Below are 24890 nucleotides of genomic sequence, written 5' to 3'. Positions count from 1 at the left end.
TGGTTCTATTGCATTTCCATGTGAATTGTAGGATCAGCTTGTCATTTTCTGCAACAAATATAGCTGAGATTTTTAATGGGGATTGTATTGAATTCAGACCATTTATTATTTCTACTAGGTTTTTTGGGGGGTTGATTTCTTAAGAGTTTAAAAATATACAGCATCTTCCATTTGCAAGTAGAGATAATTTTCGTTCTTTACAATCTAGATGCCTTCTATTTCCTTTTCTTACTTAGATGTGCTGGTTGGAACCTCTAGTGCAATATTAAATGGAAGTGGCAAGAGTTATTGTTATTCTTGATCTTAGAAGGGCAGGACTAGGAAGCTGAGCTAAAGGGATAGTGAAGCTCACAAGAAAAAGAGATCCTGTATGATGACTAGAGTGGGCTAGTGTGAGAGGGTACTTTTTGAAGATGACAAGGCACTTAAACTAGGTGGGCTTACCGTAAAGTGCCACAGAGGAGGAAATAATAGTGGGAAGGCCCTGAGGGAAAATGTACATGCTATATATGAGAGAATGAGAGCCCTATTGTAGTCAGCATCCTTGCTTTGAATACTTACGAGACCTGAAATGGGGAGGAAACTCTTTTTTTTTTTTTTTGCCACAGCCAGGATTGAACCTCTGCTGTTATTGTAACCTATACCACAGCTGCAGCAAAGCTGGATCCTTAACCCACTGCACCATCAGGGAAGTTCCAGGAAATGCTGGAAGAAAGTGAGATGTGTAAGGGGCAGAGCCTCTTAAATATGTAATATCATTCTAAAAGTCATGTATTGTTTCAGTAAAAAAAAAATAACATGCTGGAGTTCCCTGGTGGCTTCTCAAAATTAGCTCTTTAGTCTACCTGGAATTGACTTTTGTGTATGTTGTGAAGTGATGGTGGGGATGACTTTCTTTTTTTTTTTTTTTCCCTTATTTTTGTTTGCATCAAGACACAATAATTTGAATGGTTCATGTATAGACTCCTTTGAATTGCAATAGTATGAAACTGTCAGCTGTGAATAAAATGCAGTTTCTTTTCCTAGAGAATTTCTTTTATCTATTTTTCTTATCCTACTGTGGCCTCAAGTACAATGTGGGATAGTTGTGGTAAGAGGTGGTGCTTTATCTTGTTCCTCATGGAATTAGAAAGAATTAAATATAAAACCATACATATTATCTATGCTGTATGTTTGAAAAAAGACTCCTTTTTGCAGATGAAAAAAATTTTCTTCTATGTCCATTTGCTAACAGACCTTTTTAATGAGCATATGTTGAGTTATATCAAATGTTTTTTTTCTTGCATCTGTTGAGACATTATTCTTGCATCATATAATTTTTGTCCTTTGTTTTGTCACTTTGATTGATTTTTGAAAGTGAAATCAACTTTGCATTCCTGGGAAAACTCAGCTTGGTAGCAATAACATCATCTTTTCTTCTGAGTTGTTTTTAATTGTCTTACTAATATTTTATTTTGAATCAGTGCATTTAATTCATGAATGAGATCAGTCTGTTCCTGTACTCTTTTGCAGTGTTCACATAACTTTATGTATCTAGGTTGTGCTTATCTCTAAATGGGGATTGGCGAGTTCTCCTTTAATTTCTATTTCCTGAAGGAGTTTTGCAAGCCAGAAATGATTTCTTTCTTGCCTGATTATAAAACTAAATTCATTGTTGCAGCCATTGAGGCCTGAAATTGTCTTTGAGGATAGGTTTTTCTCTACTGATTCAATTTCCTCAAAAGTTATAGGTCTAATTTCTTACTCATTTTTTTGATGGGTTATATATTTTTTTAGAAATTTGTCTTATTTAATCTAAATTTAAAATTTATTCATAGTATCCTCTTTATTTTAATATCAGAGGTAATGCTGTTCTGTGTTAGAACCACTTTAATGATTTGATTTCATTCTAAACTAATACATGATTATACTAAAAATAATACAATAAGAAAATAAAATAAGAATAATAATTTTTGTAAGAAAATTAATAAGAAAATGGAATAATTACAGTAATTTTTAAGTAAGTTAATTAAAAATTTGACTGTATGAATTCTGCAAGGGGAGGATTTTTTATTACAGCTCTAGCAAAAGGGGTTGCAAAAACGATGTCCTGAATTGAAAATGAAATAAAAACTTCCTTACATTAAAAAAATCACAAAGTTTAGTAATAAAGAATTGACTAGGAACATTACCAAGGCAAAGAAGACAAGGCTATGATGTCTTTAATATAAACAGGCCCATACATGTCAATAAAACTTCCAGAAGGTAATGGGTAGATGACATGAATAAACAATAAGAGAATTTAAAAAAATTTCTTATCAGACCCAGGGAACTAGTCTCCTTACCAATAATCAAAACAATTAAAACAGAAGCAAGGAGATACCATTTTGGCTATCATATTAGTTACATTTAAAGGGAAATGTGAACATCAGAATTCAGACAGGACGTAGACAAAAGGGCAGAGTCATTTGCACATTCCGGCACTGTGGATAAGGGGCCTCTAGGAAGTTCTACTTAGAATTTCTACTTTTGAAAATATTAAAACTTACAGACTATGAATATAATAATCATTTCAGAGTCTTTCATTGCCTTGTTATTTGTAATAGTGAAAGCTTAAACATGTCCTAATTAACCAATAATAGTGAAACATTGTATAAGTCATGGATCTTTTTTCTGGTGTAATCCCATTTAATAACTCGGAGAAAATTCTTGTAATAAGATTAAACAAAATACTTATATAATTGCACATCCGGTATTTTCTCAACAAAGTAAAGGACAAAGAGCAATGAGAAAAAGGAGGGAAATGATGCATAATATTGTCAGTGGTCGTCTTTAAATGAAGAGATGGTATTTCATTTTCTTCTTTTTCCTATTTGTGTTTTACAAATTTACTGTAAGAAGTGTATATTTTTCTGATGTACAAAAACTTGAAATAAGCCAAAACTTAAAAACTAAAAAAACCCCAAAAAACAAAAGCAGACCCCACAAATCTGTCCCAATACATTGTAATCACTCACTGTCACAGTCGTTGTTGTTTGGGCTACACTGTGGTACATGGAAGTTCCCTGGCTAGGGATTGAAGCCATGCCATAGTTGGGACCTGTGCCACAGCTGCAGCAATGCAAGATCCTTCACCCATTTTGCTACTACTCCCCACAGTCTTAGTTCTATCACAGTTGTGTGATTTTGGATCAGCCCCCATTATATCTGTGCCTAGTTTCCTCTCCTAGAATTATTCTTTCTCACTTATTCCCAGCAAATAGCGCTTCTTATTGGTTCACCATTCCTCTGTGTAGCTTAATCCCTGTAAGTGAGTTGTTTCTAAAGCTGGGCTTGGAGGTGGTCCCTGAAACTTGGACATTTGACCCTCAAATGGGCATATGTTAACATTCCTTGTAGTGAATGGACAGGTTAACTATAGACTGAGTTGTTATTGGGCTTCCTCCAAGAACCTACATTCTGTCTGATGTCATCTTGTGAGGATTCCCACTCTCTGGTTTGAATCTTCTTGGTGACTGGTACCCAGTAATCAAGTCATCCTTCAGAGGTTGCCGGCTACTCCTCGTCCAGGCTGTATATTTTTCCTTGGTCAGTTGATCTTAACCCAGCCCTGCCAAGTCAGGCATTCTCCCTTTTAAAAACCTGCTTGGGATGCTGAGAACCATCTTGCTTTGAATTCGAGGTTTTCAAAGTTACAATGAAGACAACCAGGAAGAAGGCATTACTTGGACCCTGAGCTTCTAATCTGGGAAAGCCCCCTTTCCCCCAGTTGAAGAATCTGCTCAAGGCCTCCTTCATGTCCATGTTCCTCAGGCTGTAGATAAAGGGGTTCAGCATGGGGGTGACCACTGTATATATCACAGAGGCCACCATTCCAGTATCTGCAGAGTAGGAGGAGGAGGGCTGGAAGTACACCAGAAAGAGGGTCCCGTAGAAGAGAGTGATGACTGTCAGGTGAGCACCACAGGTAGAGAAGACTTTGTGCTTTCCCCCAGGAGAGGGGAGCCTGAGGACGATGTGGATGATGTAGACATAAGAGACCAGGACACAGGTGAGAGGGACCCACCCGAGAGTGCACCTGCTGCAAACATCATGACCTGAAAGATGTGGGTGTCTGAGCAGGCAAGTTTGAGGAGTGGGAGAAGATCACAGAAGAAGTGTGGGATGGAATGGGAGGCACAGAAGAAGAACTGAGACATGAGGAGAGTGGGTGAGAAGGCCAGGAGGTGGGTGCAGAGCCAGGATGTGGTGACCAGCAGTAGGCACCACTGGGGACACATGATCATGGTGTACTGGAGAGGGAGGCAGATGGCCACATAGGGGTCATATGCCATCAGAGCCAGCAGGAAGTCATCCAGCAGGGTTAATGCCATGAAGAAGTACATCTGCACGAGGCATCCAGTGTAGGAGATGGTGTGGTGCTGTGTCTGGATGTTGACCAGCACCTTGGGGACAATGGTGCAGGAGGAGCAGGTGTCAATGAAGGACAGGATGGCCAGAAAGAAGTACATGGGGGTGTGGAGGTGAGGGTCAGAGCCAATGGCCAGGATGATGCACATGTTCCCCAGCACAGTGACCAGGTACATGGCCAGGAAGAGCCCAAACAGGAGAGGCTGCTGGTCTGGGTGTGGAGAGAAGCCCAGGAGCAGGAAGTCAGGGATGCTGGTTCGGTTTCTAATATCCTTCTAAATTAGAGAAATTAGAGTAGAATCTTCCTTAAATAAAGATAGACTGAAAAAAAAAGATAGACTGTCAATATGACAGAGTCCAAAGAATTTGGTCTATTTTCTAGCAAGGGCAGTGATGTTACTGTCATTGTTAGTCGCAGGTGATGAAATGTGAACGTGGGACACAGGATGTGGTGACAAGGCTCTGGGTGATGTGCTTTACTGCTCTGTTCCTCATGTGCCTTTTCAATTAGGGGAATTTTTAGTCTCTTTGAGCTTTGCCATTCTCCTCTATAAGATGTAGATAATACCCCTAGCTGATAGGATCGTTGAAGAGACCAAAGACTGGAACTTGCGTCAGTTTCTTCATGAATTATGATGTGCAGTTAAGATGTGGAATTCAAATGACCTGTGTGATGGTGTGGGGGGATAATGTCATCAGTCAGTGGTAGCCATGTATGTTTGGGGTTGTGAGTGAAAATATAAGATGCCACTGGAGTCTGACAGAATTTCCCCACTTTTTACTCTTGATCAGATATTGAGAAAGTCATAAACTTTGTCAGTTTCATTTTTTATTGGCTTAAATACGATTATGATGTTTACTGTATTAAGTGGTTATGAGGATTAAATTTGATAATGGTGAGTTATATTTAGATTGATAAATAGCACTCATTAAATATGATCTGTTATTACTATTGCTTTTTTTTTTGTCTTTTTGCTATTTCTTTGGGCCGCTCCCGCGGCATATGGAGGTTCCCAGGCTAGGGGTCCAATCGGAGCTGCAGCCACCGGCCTATACCAGAGCCACAGCAACGCTGGATCCGAGCCACATCTGCAACCTACACCACAGCTCACGGCAACGCCGGATCGTTAACCCACTGAGCAAGGGCAGGGACCGAACCCGCAACCTCATGGTTCCTAGTCGGATTCGTTAACCACTGCGCCATGACGGGAACTCCCTATTGCTTTTTTTTTTTTTTTTTTAAAAGAAGATTTGTTTTTTTTGGTCCTGGGTACCACCTGCGTCCTGGGCTTGTAGATTGTGAGTTGTTGGTGTACAAAGCCATCATCCTCATCCTCATCCTCATCATCAACACAGCAGCATCGCAGTGTCAAGGTTTTGATTCTTATCAGAACCGTCAGTGGCAGTGCATTTATGTTGGCATCTGGAAACCAAGTCGGATTTACTGGGTCATATAATCATAAGAGCCCCTGAATTATTAAATGTTTCATAGGCATAAGTCTATCTATCTTAGGTAGGTATTTGCTGGATCAATTTTTTTTTTGTCTTTTTAGGGCCGCTCCCGTGGCGTATGGAGGTTCCCAGGCTAGAAGTTGCATATGACCTGTACCTGGCAGCCTACGCCACAGTCACAGCAATGCCGGGTCTGAGCCGAGCCTGCCACCTACACCACAGCTCATGGCAACACCAAATCCTTGACCTACTTAGCAAGGCAGGGATCGAACCTGAGTCCTCATGGATGCTTGTCAGATTCGTTTCTGCTCAGCCACAATGGAAACTCCTTGCTGGATCAACTCTGAAGAAAAATAAAGGATGTGAATGAGTTTGACAAACTTTAAATGGAAGTAGAGGAGTAAATTAGTGGTGTTGACATGGTGTGGTGGTTGAGAGTATTTCTGGGAAGTATGCTTTTTCCAGTGGACTGAGAGTGAATTATGCTCTGTGATTGCACAGGTGCTAAGTCCTAGTCACTGATGGGGCTCATAGAAGGGTGGTCTGAGACCCATTCTCCACAAGGCCTTTGGTTTGCACCTTCAGGGATGTGATAAATCCCGGACGAGCTGCCTTGTATGGGGATCAGAAGATCCAGAAAACGTATGTCAAAGAGAGATGTAGAAAAGAAGGCAGAAATGAAGAGGAAGAGGCTCTATGGGCTGTGTTTGTGCATGTGTATATGTGTGTATGTATGCGTTTTCAAGTGTGCAGATGTACACATGTGGCCTTAGGTAGACTCTGCTCGCTGTCACCTTCCCTGTGCCTCTGTCCTCACCTGGAGATGCTATCCAGCCTCAGTCTGTGACACTTACATGAAGGAGCTTGGGTTTGCTGTCCTGTTGTCTCCCCAGGAAGACCCGACTGGAGTCACAGAACTCTTCCTTGTGTGTAGGAACCAGAGAGATTGAAGACTCAGATCACTGGTGATGCCCCAGGCTCAGGAGCTGGAAGGAGCTGCAGGCTTTTCACAGGCACTGTCTCCTGAAGCCCATTCCCAGACCTGCTAGTTAGAGACGAAATAGGACACTCATCCAATGTGCCAGCTGTTCCCTCTTGATGTTGTCCCCCTGTGTCTTAGCAGCAAAGGTGATAATTCCATTCAGATGGGCCAGGCTTATCTCCATGGCCACATGCTGGTTTCTCCCCTGGGTGAGGAGCAGGTACGATCCATCCTCCCAGTCTTAACCCTGAATAGGTCCACACTCTGTTTGTGGCATCCATGCTTCCTAATTAGTCCCATCCAAATGGGTGAATACATTATGTCCCAGGAAATAAGTAAAAAAATAAAGAGAGACTAGATCCAAGGTCATAGTCATTGATTTAAAATGTCACATAGGGGAGTTCCCGTCGTGGCGCAGTGGTTAACGAATCCGACTAGGAACCATGAGGTTGCGGGTTCGGTCCCTGCCCTTGCTCAGTGGGTTAACGATCCGGCGTTGCCGTGAGCTGTGGTGTAGGTCGCAGACGCGGCTCGGATCCCGCGTTGCTGTGGCTCTGGCGTAGGCCGGTGGCTACAGCTCCGATTAGATCCCTAGCCTGGGAACCTCCCATATGCCCCGGGAGCGGCCCAAGAAATGGCAAAAAGACAAAAAAAAAAAATGTCACATAGAAGAGGAAACATTCTTATTTAGTGATCTTAGAGAACAGAGATATGAAAAATACTTAGATTCTGCATTGGGAGAGGGTGTCTAATAATTTATAAAAATAATTTCTGGATAAGTTTGTTTTTGTTTAAGCATATGATACATATAAAAGAGTGTTTGAAACATTAAGTTCTGTTAAGAATGTTTATAAAATTAATGCCTATTCTCCCATCACTCAGCTTAAATAGTATATGGGTCAATCCTTTATTGATTTATTGATTTATCCAAGATAGGTTGTTTAAATTTTTTTAATTGAAAATATTTTAATGCAATATTTAAACCTTAATTTTCACTTGCTGTTACTACAAAATATTGCTTGTATTCTCTATGTTGTACACTATATCCTTGAACCTATCGAAAAGCTGTACCTCCCACTCCCCCACATTAATACTACCCTTTCCTTTCTGTAACCACCAGTTTGTTCTCTATATTTGTGAGTCTGATTGTTTTTTTGCTTTATTCACTTGTATTTTTTAGATTCCACATATAAGTGATATCGTACAGTGTTTGTCTTCTTCTGTGTGACATAGTTCTCTTAGCGTAAGGCCCAAGAATTTCTTAGAAACCAATCACGTATGTATCAGTTCCCAGATTTAGAAGGAGAGCATTATTACCAGCAGGGTGAGTCTCCTTTTTTTGTATCCTATTAGTCATTACTTTCTCTTCTCAAAGTAAAATAATCCTTACCATCTTGATAACATTTTATTTTTGTTTTGCCTGCCTTTGAGCTTAATATTTGTGCCCTCAAACAATATGCATTCTTTTTTCAGGCTATTTTGTTCAGTCTTACTTTTGTGAGATCATCCAGGTAGCCATATGGAGTGGTAATTTGTTCACTTCCATTGCTGCGAGTTGCCCTGTTTCTCGCAAATCACTCATGCAACCTATTCTTAAAAAAATTGTTATTATAGTTGATTTATAATGCTCTGTCAAATTCTACTATACAACAAAGTGAACCAGTCATACACATATATGTGTGTGTGTATGTATGTATGTATACATACATTCTTTTTCTCACATTATCCTCTATAATATTCCAAAACAAGTGATCAGATGTAGTTCCCTGTGCTGTACAGCAGGATCTCATTGCTTATCCACTCCATATGCCATAGTTTGTGTCCACTCACCCAAACTCCCAGTCCATCCCATTCCCTCCCCCTTGGCGATTGCAAGTCTGTTATCCAAGTCCCTGAGTTTGTTTCTTTTCTATAGGTAGGTTCATTTGTGCCATATGTTAGATTCCAGATATAGGTGATATCATATGGTATTTGTCTTTCTCATTCTGACTTGCTTCATTTAGTCTGAGAATTTCTAGTTCCATCCATGTTGTTGCAAATGGCATTATTTTGTTCTTTTATATGGCTGAGTAGTATTCCATTGTGTCTATGTACCACATCTTCTTAATCCACTCATCTGTCGATGGACATCCCTTAGGTTGTGTTCATGTCTTGGCTAGTGTGAATAGTGCTGTGATGAACATATGGATGCATGTATGTTTTTCAATGAAATTTTTATCTGAATATATGCCCAAGAGTGGGATTGCTGGGTCATATGGTAGTTCTATGTTCATTTTTCTGAGGTGCCTCCATACTGCTTTCCAAACTTGTTGTACCAATTTTTATTCCTACCAACAGTGTAGGAAGGTTCCCTTTTCTCCATACCCTCTCTGGCATTTGTTATTTGTAGGCTTACTAATGATGGCCATTCTGACAGTGTGAATTGGTACCTCATTGTAGTTTTGATTTGCCTTTCTCTAATAATAAATGATGTTGAGAATTTTTTCAGGTGTCTGTGGGCCACCTGTATGTCTTCTTTGGAGAAATGTCTATTCAGGGCTCCTGCCCAATTTTCTTTCTTTCTTTAATTGTTTTGCTGTTGAGTTCTTTGAGTTATTTGTATATTCTGGAGATTAAGCCCTTGTTGGTTGCATTACTTGAAACTATTTTCTTTTTTTAAAAATTTTATTTAAATTTTATTTTTTTATTACTCAAATGAATTTATCACATCTATAGTTGTATGATGATCATAACAATCCAATTTCACAGGATTTCCATCCCACAGCCCAGGCACATCCCCCCACCCCCCAAACTGTCTCCTCCGGAGACCATAAGGTTTTCAATGTCTGTGAGTCAGCATCTGTTCTGCAAAGAAGTTCCGTCTGTCCTTTTTTCAGATTACATATGTCAATGAAAGCATTTGATATTGGTGTCTCATCGTATGGCCGACTTCACTTAGCATGATAATTTCTAGGTCTATCCATGTTGCAAAAAATGCTGGTATTTCATTCATTTTAATGGCTGAGTAATATTCCATTGCGTATATGTACCACCTCTTTTTTTTTTCTTTTCTAGGGCCACTCCCGCAGCATATGGAGGTTCCCAGGCTAGGGGTGGAATCGGAGCTATAGCCGCCATCCTACACCACAGCCACAGCAACGTGGGATCTGAGCTGTGTCTGCAACCTACACCACAGCTCACGGCAATGCCAGATCCTTAACCCACTGAGCAAGGCCAGGGATCAAACCCGCCACCTCATGGTTCCTAGTAGGATTCGTTAACCACTGAGCCACGATGGGAACTCTGTGTACCACCTCTTGGTCCACTCCTCTGTTGATGGACATTTAGGTTGTTTCCATGTCTTGGCTATTGCAAATAGTGCTACAATAAACATCAGAGTACATGGGTCTTTGCGAGTCATGGTTTTCTCTGGGTAGATGCCCAGAAGTGGGATTGCTGGATCAAATGGTAGTTCTATTTTTAGTTTTCTGAGGTATCTCCATCCTGTTTTCCACAGTGGTTGTACCAATTTACAATCCCACCAACAGTGTACTAGGGATCCTTTTTCTCCCCACCTTCTCTAGCACTTACTGTTTGTAGATTCTTTGATGATGGCCATTCTGGCTGGTATAGGGGGTACCTCACAGAGGTTTTGATTTGCATTTCTTTAATAATGAGTGATGTCGAACATCTTTTCATGTGTTTCTTGGCCATCCGTATGTCTTCTTTGGAGAACTGTCTGTTTAGATCTTCGGGCCATTTTTTTGATGGGGTTTTTTGTTTTTTTGGTATGGAGCTGCTGAAGGTGTTTATAAATTTTGGAGATGAATCCCCTCTCAGTGAACAACTTGCAAAGATTTTCTCCCATTCTGTGTGTTGTCTTTTCATTTTTTTTAAGGGTTTCCTTTGCTGTGCAGAAATTTTGTAGTTTGATTAGGTCCCATTTGTTTATTTTTATTTTTATTGTCAATCCTCTAATAGGTGGATCTGAGAAGATGTTGCTGTGGTTTATGTCAGAGAGTGTTTGGCCTATGTTTTCCTCTATGAGTTTTATAGTGTCTGGTCTTATATGTAGGTCTTGAATCCATTTGGAGTTTATTTTTGTGTCTGCAGATTGTCTTAGATAGTATAGTCATTTTGATAATATTAAATGAGTGTTCTCATTTCATTCTTTTCCATGTGGCTGTCCAGTTTTCCCAGCACCACTTATTGAACAAGCTATGTTTTATCCATTGGATATTCTTGTCTCCTTTGTCATAGATGAGTTGGCTGTAGGTGCATGTGTTGAATTCTGGGCTTTCTATCCAGTTCCACTGGTGTATATGTCTGTGTTTGTGCCAGTACCATATGGTTTTGATGACTGTTGCTTTGTAGTTTAGTCTGAAGTCCGGGAGCCTGATTCCTCCAGCTCCATTTTTCTTTTTCAGGATGTCTTTGGCTCTTCTGGATCTTTTGTGCTTCCAAACAAACTTTAAAATACTTTGTTTGAGTTCTGTGAACAATATCCTTGGTGATTTGCTAGGGATTGCATTGAATCTGTAGATTGCCTTAGGTAGTATAGTCATTTTGATACTATTAACTCTTCCAATTCATGAGCATGGTATGTCTTCCATCTATTTGTGTCTTCTTTGATTTCTTCCATCAGTGTCTCATAGTTTTCAGAGTACATGTCTTTTGTCTCTTTAGGTAGGTTTATTCCTAGGTATTTTATTCTTTTGGCTGTGATGGTAAACAGGATTGCTTCCCTAGTTTCTCCTTCTGCTTTTTCATTGTTAGCATATAGAAATGCCATCAATTTCTGTGTATTAATTTTGTATCCTGCGACCTTGCCAAATTCATGGATGAGTTCTACTAGTTTTCTGGTAGAGTCTTTAGGATTCTCTAAGTATAGTATCATGTGATCTGCAAATAGTGATTGTTTTACTTCTTCCTTTCCAATTTGGATTCCATTTATTTGTTTTACTTCTCTGATTGCTGTGGCTAGGACTTCCAGAAGGATGTTGAAGAGTAGTGGTGAGAGCGGACATCCTTGTCTTGTTCCTGATCTCAGTGGGAATTCTTTCAGCTTTTCACCATTGAGGAATGATGTTCACTGTGGGTTTGTCATATATTCTGCTATTTATTGCCTTTAGCTCAGTTGTATCTCTGCAAATGAGTTTTCTAGTTTTTCTTGGCTCCTCCTTATGTTTTCTAGTTCCTTTTTGAGGAATCTGCATTACTGTTCATATCCTCTCTTAATTCCTTCAGTATTTTTAATACATCACTTTTGTACACACTGCCTGTCAGACTGCAGAGGTCTTTTCATGTTGACTGCTTTAGGTGAATTCTCCTGTTCCTATTCCTGGGCATGGTTTCTGAGCTTCTTCATCTTTCTTGTGTTTTTCTTTTTCTGTGAGTTTGGTGAAGCCAAACTGTAGTCTTGTATGGCTACTTCTATGCAAGAATAACCCTTTGTATTTTCTAGGGGAGTTACTATTTATTTTTTGGTGTGGAAGTTAAATATTTGCTGTCTCTTTTTTGGTGTGACCAGGCTGTTATCACCCGGATGCTCAGTTTTCAGGGAGAAGGAGGCATTGGCTAGGCCAGCAGTCAGTGCCTGGTCATTGGGCTCTCAACAGTAGCAAGGGCCTGCTAGAAGGTGGCACATGCTACTCCTATTTGCATGGCCATGGGAAGTGGTATAAGCTCTAGGCAGATATTCCAGGTGACCAGAGCATTTGGCAGTGGTAACAGAAGGCTGTGTGGGTTCCCAGGGGAGTGAGAGCAACAACAGTTTGTGTTTGATTGCAATGCCCTTCTCCAAGGTGATTGGAACTGAAGGTGGTGCCTGTTGAGGGATCCCTATTGGGAGCAGTCCATAACCATCACTATAGACAGTGATAACTGATGTGGTTTGCCCCACCACTTGTAGACCATGCATGAAGCCCATCTCACTTAGCCCACGTATGAGGTGCTTTACAGGGTTCTGCTAGTTGTTGAATCCTGGGAAGTGACAGAGATAAGGCATGTGGCTACTGCATAGAACTTTTGGCAGTGGCAGCAGCAGGGCAGGTGTGTTTCCAGGGGAGTGAGAGCAGCAGTGTATGGTGTTTGGTTGTAGTGCCCTCTTTTTCACTTTTTTTGCCAATCCCTGAGGTGACTGATGTCACAGGTGGAGCCCACTCACATGCCCCCCAGTGGTGGCAAGCCACACCTCCCTCTGGCCTCTGAGATGACTGCTGCAGTCTGTCCCTGCCACATGTAGATCGTGCAAGAGGCATCACATCACACTTAGCCCCCGATGCCCTTAGCCCACACAGTAGGTGCCTGGATACCAGTAGTCTGCAAAAGAGGCACCTAATCTCCCTAAAGGAGCAAGAGGCTTCTGGCCACCCATAGTCTCTGCAGACCTGCCCTGCCCTCTAAGCCCGAGGGCATGCACTTGCTCAGGTGCAGGGAGTTTCCTATGGTGGCCTGCCCCTCCTCCTCTCCCCTCCTCAATAATGGTGCCTTGCCTCTTCTGCGAGTCTGGGCCTTCTCCTGGGTTCCCTCTGCCATGGTGTTCCCCTCCTTAGCCAGTGGTGCACTGCTTCTTAGCCCCTCATTTCCATCCCCTGTCCTCTCCCTGGACTAACCTCCGGACCTGAGTCTCAGTACCCAGTCCCCGCCCGAGTGTCTCAGGCTGTGGTTTCTGGGCCAGTGGTTCAGATGATCTGTGCAGCTCTCACGTTGATTTGCTGTTCTCAGTCCAGCTGCAATGCTTTCTTGGTGACTTTGAGGTCTCACTGACTCAGCTGATCTTTCATCGGTTAGGTGGCTTCCCAGGATGTGGCTTCCTTTTCTCCTTTACAGCTCCCTCTCATTCCAGTCCTGATTCCTTTTCTCTCTCTTTTTTTCTTTTGTTCTACCCAGTTATGTCAAGTGTTTCTTGCTCTTTTTGGAGGTTTAAGTTCTTCTTCCAGCATTCAGTTGATGTTATGTGTGAGTAGTTTTACACATAGATGTGTTTTTTTGATGTGTTTGTGGGAGGTGTGTGTGACCTCTTACTCCTCTGCCATCTTGCTCCACCTCTCACGAATATACTTGTTTTCTATTTGTAGGTCTATTTTGATTTGTACATAAGTTCATTTCTGTCATTTTTTAGCTCACACATATGAGTGATATCATATGATGTTTGTCTTTGTATGGCTTACTTTACTTAATATGATATCTCTAGGTCCATCCATGTTGCTGCAAATGACATTATTTTATTCTTTTTTATATTGAGTAGTATTATATTACATATATTGTACCACATCTTTATTCAGTCCTCTATTGATGGAGATTTAGATTGCTTTCACATCTTGGCTTCTTGCCTTTCAGAGCTACAGACATTAATGTCTAATATTTAGTCTTAGTAAAGTCTAGAATGCTTATCTTCTCAACGCAGTAACTTGTTAATACAGTACTTTTGATGGTTTGCTGAAACCTAAATAACCTTTAATTTGTGCCTGAGACAGCAGGGGAGCAGAGAGCAGTCAATTCCAATTACCCAGTTTCCCTATTCTAGGAAGACTGTTTCCCCCTATGTTTCCCCCTAAATTGGATTTTGGGGTTAGAAGAGTCTATGTCTATCGGATTAATTTTAATCTTGGAAAATGAGTGTTGTCTCCCCCAGAGTCCTCACTTCTAATATGAAAAGTCTAAATGTGTGAATTTATAATTTATGCATACAGAAATATTTACTGCATGACTATTATGTGCCAGGCCATTTTCCACATTCTGGGAATACAAGCTAAAAAAATGTATCCCCTGTAGAGTTTATTTTCCAGCACTCCTGATCCAGCTCATCATGCTCCTTTTGTTTTTCATAGCAGCTTTAAACCCTCTCACCCACCATAAGCTTTATTTATGTTTAAAATGTCATTGTTTCTTTACTGGGATGAAAGTTCTATGGATGATGGGTTCCTATACCTGAAATAAATAAATTCTAAGTTTTTTTGTGATTAAAAACTGTTATGAATAAAGGAGGCATAAAAAGGGGAGCAAGAGTACTGGGAGTGGGGTTCATAATTTAACATCATGTGGTCCAGGTAGAGCTCATCCTCCTGGTAACATCCAAACAAAGACATTAGTGAGGACAGGTAAGCGAGTCATGGTGATACCTGAGCAGAAGCATGGAGATCGGCATCTAGAAATGCTCAGAGGTGAGATGGTGCCTGGCTATTCCAGGGACATTAAGGGGGCCTCTGTAGCTGGACAGGCCTGAGTAGGGGAGGGATGGTAGGTGATAAGCTTTAGAAATATCAGAGGACCAGATGTGTAGGGCACTTAATGTCATAGAAGGTGTGTTAGTCAAGGTTCTCCAGAGAGATAGAACCAATAGTGTTTGTGCAGGGGGTATAATGGAGAGAGATTATGGAGTTCCTGCTCTGATGCAAAAGAATTGGTGGCTTCTCTGCAGTGGTTTAAAGGATTCAGCGTTGCCACTGCTGTGGCGTAGGTTGAAACTGTGACTTGGATCTGATCCCTGACCTGGGAATTTTCATAAGCCACAGGGTCGCCAAAAAAGAAGGAAAAGATAGATCGAGAGAGAGAGAGTGAGAGAGAGATTGATTTATTTTAAACAAATGCCTAGTATAATTGTGGAGGCTAGCAAGTGTTGTCTGCAGGATGGTTTAGCAGTTTTGAAACCCAGGGAAAATGTGTAGTTTGAGTCTGAAGGCAGGCTGGTGACAAAAGTGCTTCTTCTTTGTGGGAGATCATTTTCTTAAGGCCTTTAACTGATTAGATGAGGCCCACAGACATTATGGAGAACCATCTGTTTTAGTCACAGTCTGCTGATTGCAATGTTAATCTCATCCACAAAAATACCTTCATGGAAACGTCTAGAATTATGTTTGACCAAATATCTGGGTCCTGTAGCTCAGCCAAGTTGATACATATATTAACCATTATATATTAATATTATATTAATATTATATATTAATATTAACCATTATAATCAAATTTTTGGTTTTCTGTCTGATTTGGAAACCCACTGGAAGGTATTCAATAGAGGAATGCCATGGCCATACTTGATTTTGTTATCATTTCTCTAAAAACACTGAGATTTTTTGAGGCATAGGTGACATACCATCAACTTCAAATAACTAAATTATACCGTTTGACTAGTTTTGACATACATGTAGACCAATGAAACATTCACCACAGCCATCAGGATTGTGAATTTCACTGATGTCGCCCCTCCTGCCTTCTCTTTGCCCCTCCCATCTATCCTCAGGGGAAAAACTAATGTGTTTCTGTCTCATGAGTTAGTTTGCATCTCCTAGAAGCTTATTTCAGTGGAACCATGCAGTGTCTATTCTTTTCTTGCTGCCTTCTTTTACTCAGCTTGAGCATTTTGAGATTCATTCATGTTGTAGCCTGTATCAATAGTTCATTCTTTTTATTGCTTAGTAGCATTCCATTGTATGGATATACCATGGCTGTTGGGTATATTCATCTCAGTTTTTTAAAAATTTTTTTTGTCTTTTTTTGTCTTTTGTTGTTGTTGTTGTTGTTGCTATTTCTTGGGCCACTCCCACGGCATATGGAGGTTCCCAGGCTAGGGGTTGAATCGGAGCTGTAGCCACCGGCCTACACCAGAGCCACAGCAACGCGGGATCCGAGCCGCGTCTGCGACCTACACCACAGCTCACGGCAACGCCGGATCGTTAACCCACTGAGCAAGGGCAGGGACCGAACCGCAACCTCATGGTTCCTAGTCGGATTCGTTAACCACTGCGCCACGACGGGAACTCCATAATTTTTAAAATTATTTTTAAATTTTAAATCACTCATTCTTTTTAATTTTTAGTTTTCCTATTTTTTAATTTTATACTTTCATTCAATTTTATTTTTTATTGATGTGTAGTTCATTTACGATGTTGTGTTAGTTTCAAGTGTACAGCAAATTCAGTTATACACACACACGCACACTCACGTATATATTCTCAGGTTCTTTTCCCTGATTGGTTTTTACAAAATACTGAGTATTGTTCCCTGCTCTATACATTAAGTCCACTGATGAACATCTGCTCTGTTTCCAGTTTCTGGCTATTAAACAAGGCTGTTATGAACACTTTTGTATAAGTCTATGTCATGTGTAAGTCTACTTTCTTTTCCTTTGGAATAATACCTAGTCACATGCTAGGTGTATGGTATGAGATTTCCAGTTCTACCATATCTTCACTAATGCTGGAGAGCATCAGTCCTTTTAATTTTTGCCAGTCTAATAGGTGTGTAGTGGGGTAAACCAGTTTGCAGACCTGGAGCCACTTGATTGGAGGGGTGTCTGGGTTTCTTGTATAAGAATCCTGTGACACTGGATATTTTTTGAAAATAAATTTTTTTTTCTTACTACACCCATGGCATGCAGAAATTCCAAGGCCATGGATCCAGCCCATACCACAGTAGTGAAAAGGCCAGATCCTTAACCAGTAGGCACCAGAGGGCTCCATAAAATTCTGAAGTCTTCCTAGCTCCATGCCTTTTATCATACCCCAGCACTTTTCACCATTCGCCTACCACTCATTTTGCCTTAATTTTTTTTTCTGCAGCAACCTCCACTTAGATGTGTGTTCTGAGAGAGGGATTTCTGTTTACATTATTCTGTATTATGTCTCTAGAGGATATATCAGTATTACTTTAGTGGGAGACTTAATGATTATTTAAGTGAATGAATGAATGAACAGTTGAATTCATTCAACAGTTACCAGTCACAATTGCCTGTTGTGAGCCATAGCTGATATCTAGTGATACAAAGATATTAATAATAAAAATTAACTTTTAGTAAAGTTTCATTAGGTGCTCATTGACCAATCCTTCAAATTCAGTTGAAGAGAACAATTATTATTTCCACTTTGAAAAAACTGAGTCTCACTGGTCTTTGATAAATTGCTCAGGTGTGCTCTCTTAGTAGGGGAGGAACCCAGAGTCTTTTTTTTCCCCAGAGTTATAGATTCCATGCCCCTTCTCCTGTATGAGGCACAGACCATACCCTCCAAAACTTCCAGAGGAGTGGGGAGATGTACACTTTTTTTTTTATGGCCACACTGGTGGCATATGTAAGTTTCTGGCCAGGGTTTGAATCAGAGATGTAGTGGCAGGCATATGCCACAGCCACAGCAACATTGGATCCAGGCCTCATCTGCAAACTACACTGCAGCTTGCAGCCACCTGGGATCCTAAACCCACTGAGCAATGCCAGGGATTGAACCTCCATCCTCACAGACACTGTGTCAGGTTATTAACGTGCTGAGCCACAGTGGGAACTCTGAGGCCTGTGCATTTTAATGGGCTTTGTGTTCTAATGAAAGCCTTTGTCAGTGTTGGGGAGGCTGCAGAAACTTGCAAAAGCCCTTACACTGCCTGTGCAATAACCTGCCCTTGGGAGAAGTTGAGTTCATGACATGGATGCCAGGGAAAGTGGTGGAACTCTAGCTTCTCATCAGAGACTTGACCAGAAGCCCAAGGTACCACTGATGTCAGTGACACTTTCTCCTGTGAATCCAGGTGCTGCTCAGCCCCTGTGGACCCTAATCATCCTACTTCCCTAGGGGCCAGGAGGAATTTGGGCAATTGCCCCAATGACTGCTTCTCTACTTGGGGCCAAGGGTGGATTCCCTCTGGAGTCTCCTTAGGATGGAGAAAAGGAGGTCTCCTTGTGCATCATTTTGAAGCTGGAGAATGGACATGAGAGTCTGGAAGGTCCTCAGGCCACCGAGGTTTGCTCTTTTTCTTTGGACCCTGTGTCTTCTGGGCAGAAAGTGAGGATTCAGGTAACAGAATGAAGCAGAAGGTATTTGAACTCAGAGCAGAGGTGTAACTTGGAAGGCGTCCAGAAACCTCCCTAGTCATGCATGTGTGGCTGTGTGTAAGTGTATTTGCGACCGTCAGAGAAGTTACGTGTATTCGTGTGTGTGTTGTGTTGTTAAAGTCTCTGTGTGTATGTGTAACTGACAAACACACTGAATGACTCATAGTAGGATATACAGAGGTCAGAGAAGCCTGGACATTTCCTCAGTGTGTGCTTATTCTACATGCATCTGCTGCTTGTGTGCCATGTGTAACACCTTGTGCACTGCTTGAGATTCGAATATGAAGGACTTCTTTTTTTTAATATATATTTTTTAATTTTCCCACTGTACAGCAAGGGGGTCAGGTTATCCTTACATGTATACATTACAATTACATTTTTTCCCCCACCCTTTCTTCTGTTGCAACATGAGTATCTAGACATAGTTCTCAATGCTATTCAGCAGGATCTCCTTGTAATTCTAATGAAGACAAAGCCTCTGGTATAGGATGCTTTACAGTTCTGTGTGTGTAGCTGTGTTGTACATGTATATTTTGTCTGTGAGTTTTGCATGTATTTGTGTGAAGCTGACTCACACCCTGACTGTATTTACCTAGTGAGAGTTTAAGCCAGAGAAATCTATAAATCTCCATTTATATCTGACTGTGATAGTGTGTGAGTACTTTTGTGCAACAAACCCACACCTTGACTTCCTTCACACAGAAGAAATAAATATCTGTGTGTGTGTGTGTTTGACATTCACATTTTTTACCCCCCACCTGCCTGAGACCAAAATCTCCACAGGCAGCTAAAAAGGAAATCTACTTTGCAGAGCTGCTGTCTTCCATTTTTCTGTGATTTGACTACTCCAGCAGGGCCCTCGGAAGCTCAAGGTTTTTGATACTCTGTTTCACTTTTAGTAAAACAATTCTATTTCTCACTCCAGACTCCATGTTTGTGTCCTGGAGGTTCTTCTTTCACTATTGTCTGGGGCAGGACAGGTAGAAGTCTTAGAAAACAGGTCCATCCAAAGCTTCCTTCTGAAATTTCAAGGTCACAGTCTGACTTTCTTTCCAGGGCTCATGGCCCAGCTGCCTCCTTCACAAGGTCCTACCCGAATCAAGGTTACTGGGTGTTTCCAGTCATCTCTTCTGGTTTCTTTGTGTGGACCAACACAATTTACTGTGAGTGAGTGGCCATGCTTTTATAAGTGCTTGTCATTGTCCTATTTGGTGGCCATAAACTTAAATAACCAGTGACCCAAGTAAGATTCTGGTCCTCTTACTCTCTCCAAACTTGTTTTGCTTGCTGCATATAAATTGAGAGACCATTTGTTGGGGCAATTAATAGTGAAAGTATTTGGAAAGGCAGCAGTTGGAGAAGATAGTTAGATAGTTCCTAAAAAACCATTGTCCATGAGTTAGAAATCAGGCTTCTTTTAAACTAAAGGGGGTAAGTGGATGGTTGGTTTGTGCAAACTTCTTGGTATTGGAATATTCTGTTCTTGCAGCTGTCCACATAGGTCAGGTCACAGTGCTCCTGTAAACCTCCAACAAGGCAACTTTATTCTCTGCTCTGCAACTTTTTATCACTTTAGGAATTGGAGAGTGTTAACCCTTTAAAGGTCAGAGGCTGGGGGGGGTTCTTCTGTATTATTCAGGCTAGAGGCAACATTTCCACTTTTAGCAAAAGTAATAGAATACAATGGTTAAAGTAAAAGAAACAGGTTCAATATGAATCAGATTTCTTCTTCTGTTTCAGTCTCTGAGGGAGACTTGCTATCCCGCCCCTATACTTGAGTGAGAATGTGAATCTTGAGTTCTTCTTCAGGGCCATGTGTTTGGTAATCCTTACCTCTAGCCTAACTTCTAAAAGAACACTAACCTGGAATCCATCATCAAAAAGCCAAGTCACCTGAGGTAAGTAATTTATCTCTTAGCTCACTTTCCACATGTATAAAATGAAGACATAAGATTTGCCCAGTGTATGAAGCTGACTTAAAGTCATTGCTTTGAGAGGTTAAAGCATGTGAAAATCTTTTGTATGATATATAAATATGAGACATAAACTTCTAGAGGGAGTTAGGAAAATTTTGGAGAAAGGTAGCTGACATAAAATAGCTTCTCTGGATATTTTAACTACTGACAGTATTATTTCCATGCTGATTGGTTAAGAGCGTGGATCTTGGTCAGACAGGTCTATGTTGTGATTCCACATGTTGCACTTAATTGTGTGTATCTTTGCACATTTAAATAACGTATACTTTTGTTTTCTTGTTAAAATTTGTGTAAGAATATTGATTAGGGCTACTGGAAAGATTTAATTGAAAATGCATGTAAAACACTTGGAACAATGCCTGGAACTGTTGACGTTGATTTGGAAGCTTGGATTGGACATTTTTGTTAAGAGGGTTTGTTCAGTGACTCAAAATGGGCAGGATACAGGGAACTATACTGGAAGCCCATGACATAGCTTTAGTAATTCTCTTCAAATGAAAGGAGTAGTCATGTTTTTTTAAGTGGAAATGAATGATCGATACATCTTCCCTGGTTCCCCTTTCCCATTTTCACCTTAGCAAATTACAGAGGTGTGAACATTGCTTAATGAAAAGATGTAAACTTGAACACAGAGAATTCTCAGTTCTGGTTGACTCCTCAGTACTCAATATGAGAGAAAGCAGTTGTTCAATAATTATTTGTTGAATGAAGAATAAATGCCCATTATTATTATTTTTTTGGGAAAAAGACTTGGTTAGTGTGAGGTTCTGATGTATTAATGGAGCCAGGATTGGAAAGACTGTTTTATTCACCAAGAATTAAGAGAAATAAAGGGAAAGGTAGCAGAAATTAACTTTTCATGGTATAAAGGACATGACTATAATCTTATGGCATGTTCATTGACATTTCCCAGTTTCACCAGTTCCCAGCTTGTGAATGGGCTCTTCTGTATGATCGCCTCAAGGCAAGAACAGCATGAGGAGGGAGAACCGGAGCAGTGTGTCTGAGTTCCTCCTCCTGGGGCTTCCCATCCAGCCAGAGCAGCAGGGCATGTTCTTTGCCCTGTTCCTGGGCATGTACCTGACCACGGTGCTGGGGAACCTGCTCATCATCCTGCTCATCAGGCTGGACCCTCGCCTCCACACCCCCATGTACTTCTTCCTTAGCCACTTGGCCCTCACAGATGTCTCCCTTTCATCTGTCACGGTTCCAAAGATGCTGATGAACATGCAGACTCAGCAGCAATCCATCCCCTATGCAGGGTGCATATCCCAGATGTATTTTTTCATCCTTTTCGGTTGTCTTGACAATTTCCTTATCACAGTGATGGCCTATGACAGGTATGTGGCCATTTGTCAGCCTCTCCGCTACAGCACCATCATGAGGCAGGAACTGTGTGTCTCCTTAGTAGCTGGGTCCTGGTTCCTCTGTTGTATCCACGCCCTGTTGCACACCCTCCTCTTGGTCCAGCTGTCCTTCTGTATGGACAATACCATCTCCCACTTCTTCTGTGACCTCACTGCTCTCTTGAAGTTGAGCTGTTCAGACACCTCCCTCAATGAGCTGCTCATCTTTACTGTGGGAGGATCGCTTTTCATCCTGCCTTTGAGTAGTATCCTGGGCTCATATATTCATATAGGGACCACAGTTCTGAGTGTCTCTAGCACCAAGAAACTCTTTAAAATTTGTTCCACCTGTGGCTCCCATCTCTTCGTGGTGTCTTTATACTATGGGACACTTGCTAGTGTTTACTTTTTCTCCTCATCATGGGACTCCAATGACAAAGACATAATTGCTTCTGCCATGTATGCAGTAGTCACTCCAATGCTGAACCCCTTCATCTATAGCCTCAGGAACAGAGACATAAAACAGGCCTTAGAGATATTTGTCAGTAGGGCTAACTTCTTGAAGTGACAATCACTAAATCCTCTTATTGCAGTCATAAGCACAGTGGGATATATCTCCTAAAATTATCATATGATTGGAAACTCTGTAACTTGAAATGAATATGCATTCATCCATCATATATCATGTTAATATGTCAATAAGGTCCAGTTTGTCAATTGCACTTTTAATGTTTCTTATCTTTAATTTTTCCTGCCTTTTCCTTATCTGTATAAAATATGCAGATATTTATGATTGTGGTTTGTCTTTTTCTACTTTTAGATATGTCAGTTTTTGCTTATATATTTTTTATACTCTGTTATAGAGAACACATTGATTTAGCATCTTGTTCTGCTCCTTGTGGTCTGATCCTTCTCTGTAAGAAGTGCTGAAATTGGCTTGTGTTGGCTTCAGGCTAATCATGAACATCTCTTTTCAACTCCACAGTCAATGACCCCATGCTGGTGGATTGAAATCAGCCACAATGGGCATAATTACACTATGGAAATTGGCTAATGCTACAAAGTAATTCTCTCCTATGACAGGGAGCCTTTTCTTATTCATTGAACAGCACATCTGTGCATTTATTGTTGAGGGGAGATTTCTCTTTAGCCATGGCTCCTACCCTCACATCTCATTTACTTCCTCTGATATTAGTTTAGATATGTCAGCTTTCTTTTAGTTAGTGTTTACATGTATTTCTTTTCCAATACTTTAAACTTTCTTATGTCCTTATATCTGGAAAGCATTAGTTCTTCTTAGTGTAAAGTTGGGTTTTACTCTTTTTATGTAGTTTGACCATCATTGTATTTCTGGAGAATTTGATCTAATAACATCCAGTCTATCAGTTTCTCCTAAAATATAAGTTCTATAAAGTCAGGAATTCAGTCTGTTTTCTTCTTACTACATATCCATTACCTAAAATATACCATAAATATTTGTTAAAAAAATCCAATCTAACCAGAATGTATTTGAATTTATATTTTCCATGTTTCTATATGTTTTCTAATTGAGACATCTGATTTCATATTTATTCCCACTTCTCTTTATCCCTTTTGATTAAGTATATTTATGTTTTGTTATTTCAAATCCCCTCAATTAACTTATTAATCATACATTATTATTTTATAATTCTTTTCTGTGGTTTATGCAGAGATATGACTTTCCTTTTTTTTTTTTAAATTTTGTATTGTGGTGTATAATGTGCTACCCAACATGAAATTTACCATTTTAACCATTTGAGGTATGTAATTAGGTGGTATTTAGTACATTCATCACTGCCATTTTATTCTAGGGCTTCAACAGGGAACTATGGAACATCAATGCAATTGAGTACTTCACAGCTATTAAAAAATAATGACAAAGATACCTATGAATCAATATGGAAGGTTTTCCATGATTTATTATTAAATGGAAAAAAAATCAATGCATAAAAGGGCATCTATAGCATGCTACTTCCTATGTGAAAAGGATGGGAAAAAATATGTATATATATATCTTCCCATTGAGTAGGAAGAAACACACCAGAAATCAATTTGAAGCTAATGAGTGTGCTTACCTACAGGGGTGGGCTGGGAATAGGATAGAAATGTTGGGGAGATGAGTATATTCATTTGTATAGTTTCAACTATTTTAGCTTTTACCTACTAACAAAAAAGAAGTTTGTGGACAATAAAGCAAAATAGAATAAAACAAAAAATGAGCCTAACTATAGTTCCAGTTGATAACATAATCAGACTAAAGGGGTAAATAAAGTAATTAAGTTATTACTGAACACTGAATTTTGTCTATAAACTCCTCTCACAATGACAAAAAATAAATGAAAGCACTTTTTTTGGCAAGCAAATTTTTGAGCTGAAGTTAGTTTGTTACTAACAGTGGTTTGGGTTCAAGATTCTGAAATTACATTTATTCAAAGATTTAGTAAATAAATATACTTGTCCTGGAAAAGAGAATGACTCCTGAATGGGAGGGGGGAAATGTCTGGAAAAGAGAATGACTCTTGAATGGGGGAAAGGTGCAATGTACATGGAAAAAGATGGGCTAGAAAGATCTCTACGGTGTTGAACTAGAATTGAAGTTACCAACATGAACTCATGGGTTGTAATGCGTATAAACTGATTGAAATTATGTATCAATATTTGTCTAGTCACCATCTCCCATTCTTTCTGTCCCACTCCTGACCCTTCTCCTATGGGTAACCATACTTTAGTCTGCTTGTTTATAGTCTCTACATCCTGTGTTTCTTTCTTACTTTTTTATTTGTTTGTAATTGGGGTGGGGGATGCTGCCTTGAGCCTCCATGAGTGTTGTATTTTATGCTTGGGCAAGTATTGATGAGGGCCCCCAAATGGGGATGCTTTTGTAGCCAGATTCTTTTTTTAATTACTTAATGAATTTATTACATTTA

At 40.3% G+C, this 24890-nt stretch overlaps 2 protein-coding genes across 2 annotated transcripts; one reads left to right on the top strand and one right to left on the bottom strand.

Moving 5' to 3' along the window:
• Positions 1-3597: 3597 nt before the first annotated feature.
• On the bottom strand, positions 3598-17336 carry LOC125120952 (olfactory receptor 1N1-like). The gene is given in 3 exon segments (XM_047769294.1): positions 3598-4043; positions 4046-4664; positions 17304-17336. Coding segments are annotated over 3 exon segments (1098 nt in total).
• A 4235-nt stretch (positions 17337-21571) lies between these two features.
• On the top strand, positions 21572-22510 carry LOC125121405 (olfactory receptor 1J4-like). The gene has a single exon (XM_047769631.1). The coding sequence runs from the start codon at positions 21572-21574 to the stop codon at positions 22508-22510; it is 939 nt and encodes a 312-aa protein (XP_047625587.1).
• The last annotated feature ends 2380 nt before the right edge of the window (positions 22511-24890 follow it).

The sequence above is a fragment of the Phacochoerus africanus genome, chromosome 2 (genome assembly GCF_016906955.1).
Source record: "Phacochoerus africanus isolate WHEZ1 chromosome 2, ROS_Pafr_v1, whole genome shotgun sequence".
NCBI classification, from domain to species: domain Eukaryota; kingdom Metazoa; phylum Chordata; class Mammalia; order Artiodactyla; family Suidae; genus Phacochoerus; species Phacochoerus africanus.
This window is presented reverse-complemented; position numbering and strand designations above follow the sequence as displayed.

Bases quoted from the DNA above. Each gene is read 5' to 3' on its own strand.
- LOC125121405 (XM_047769631.1), top strand. From the start codon at position 21,572: ATGAGGAGGGAGAACCGGAGCAGTGTGTCTGAGTTCCTCCTCCTGGGG.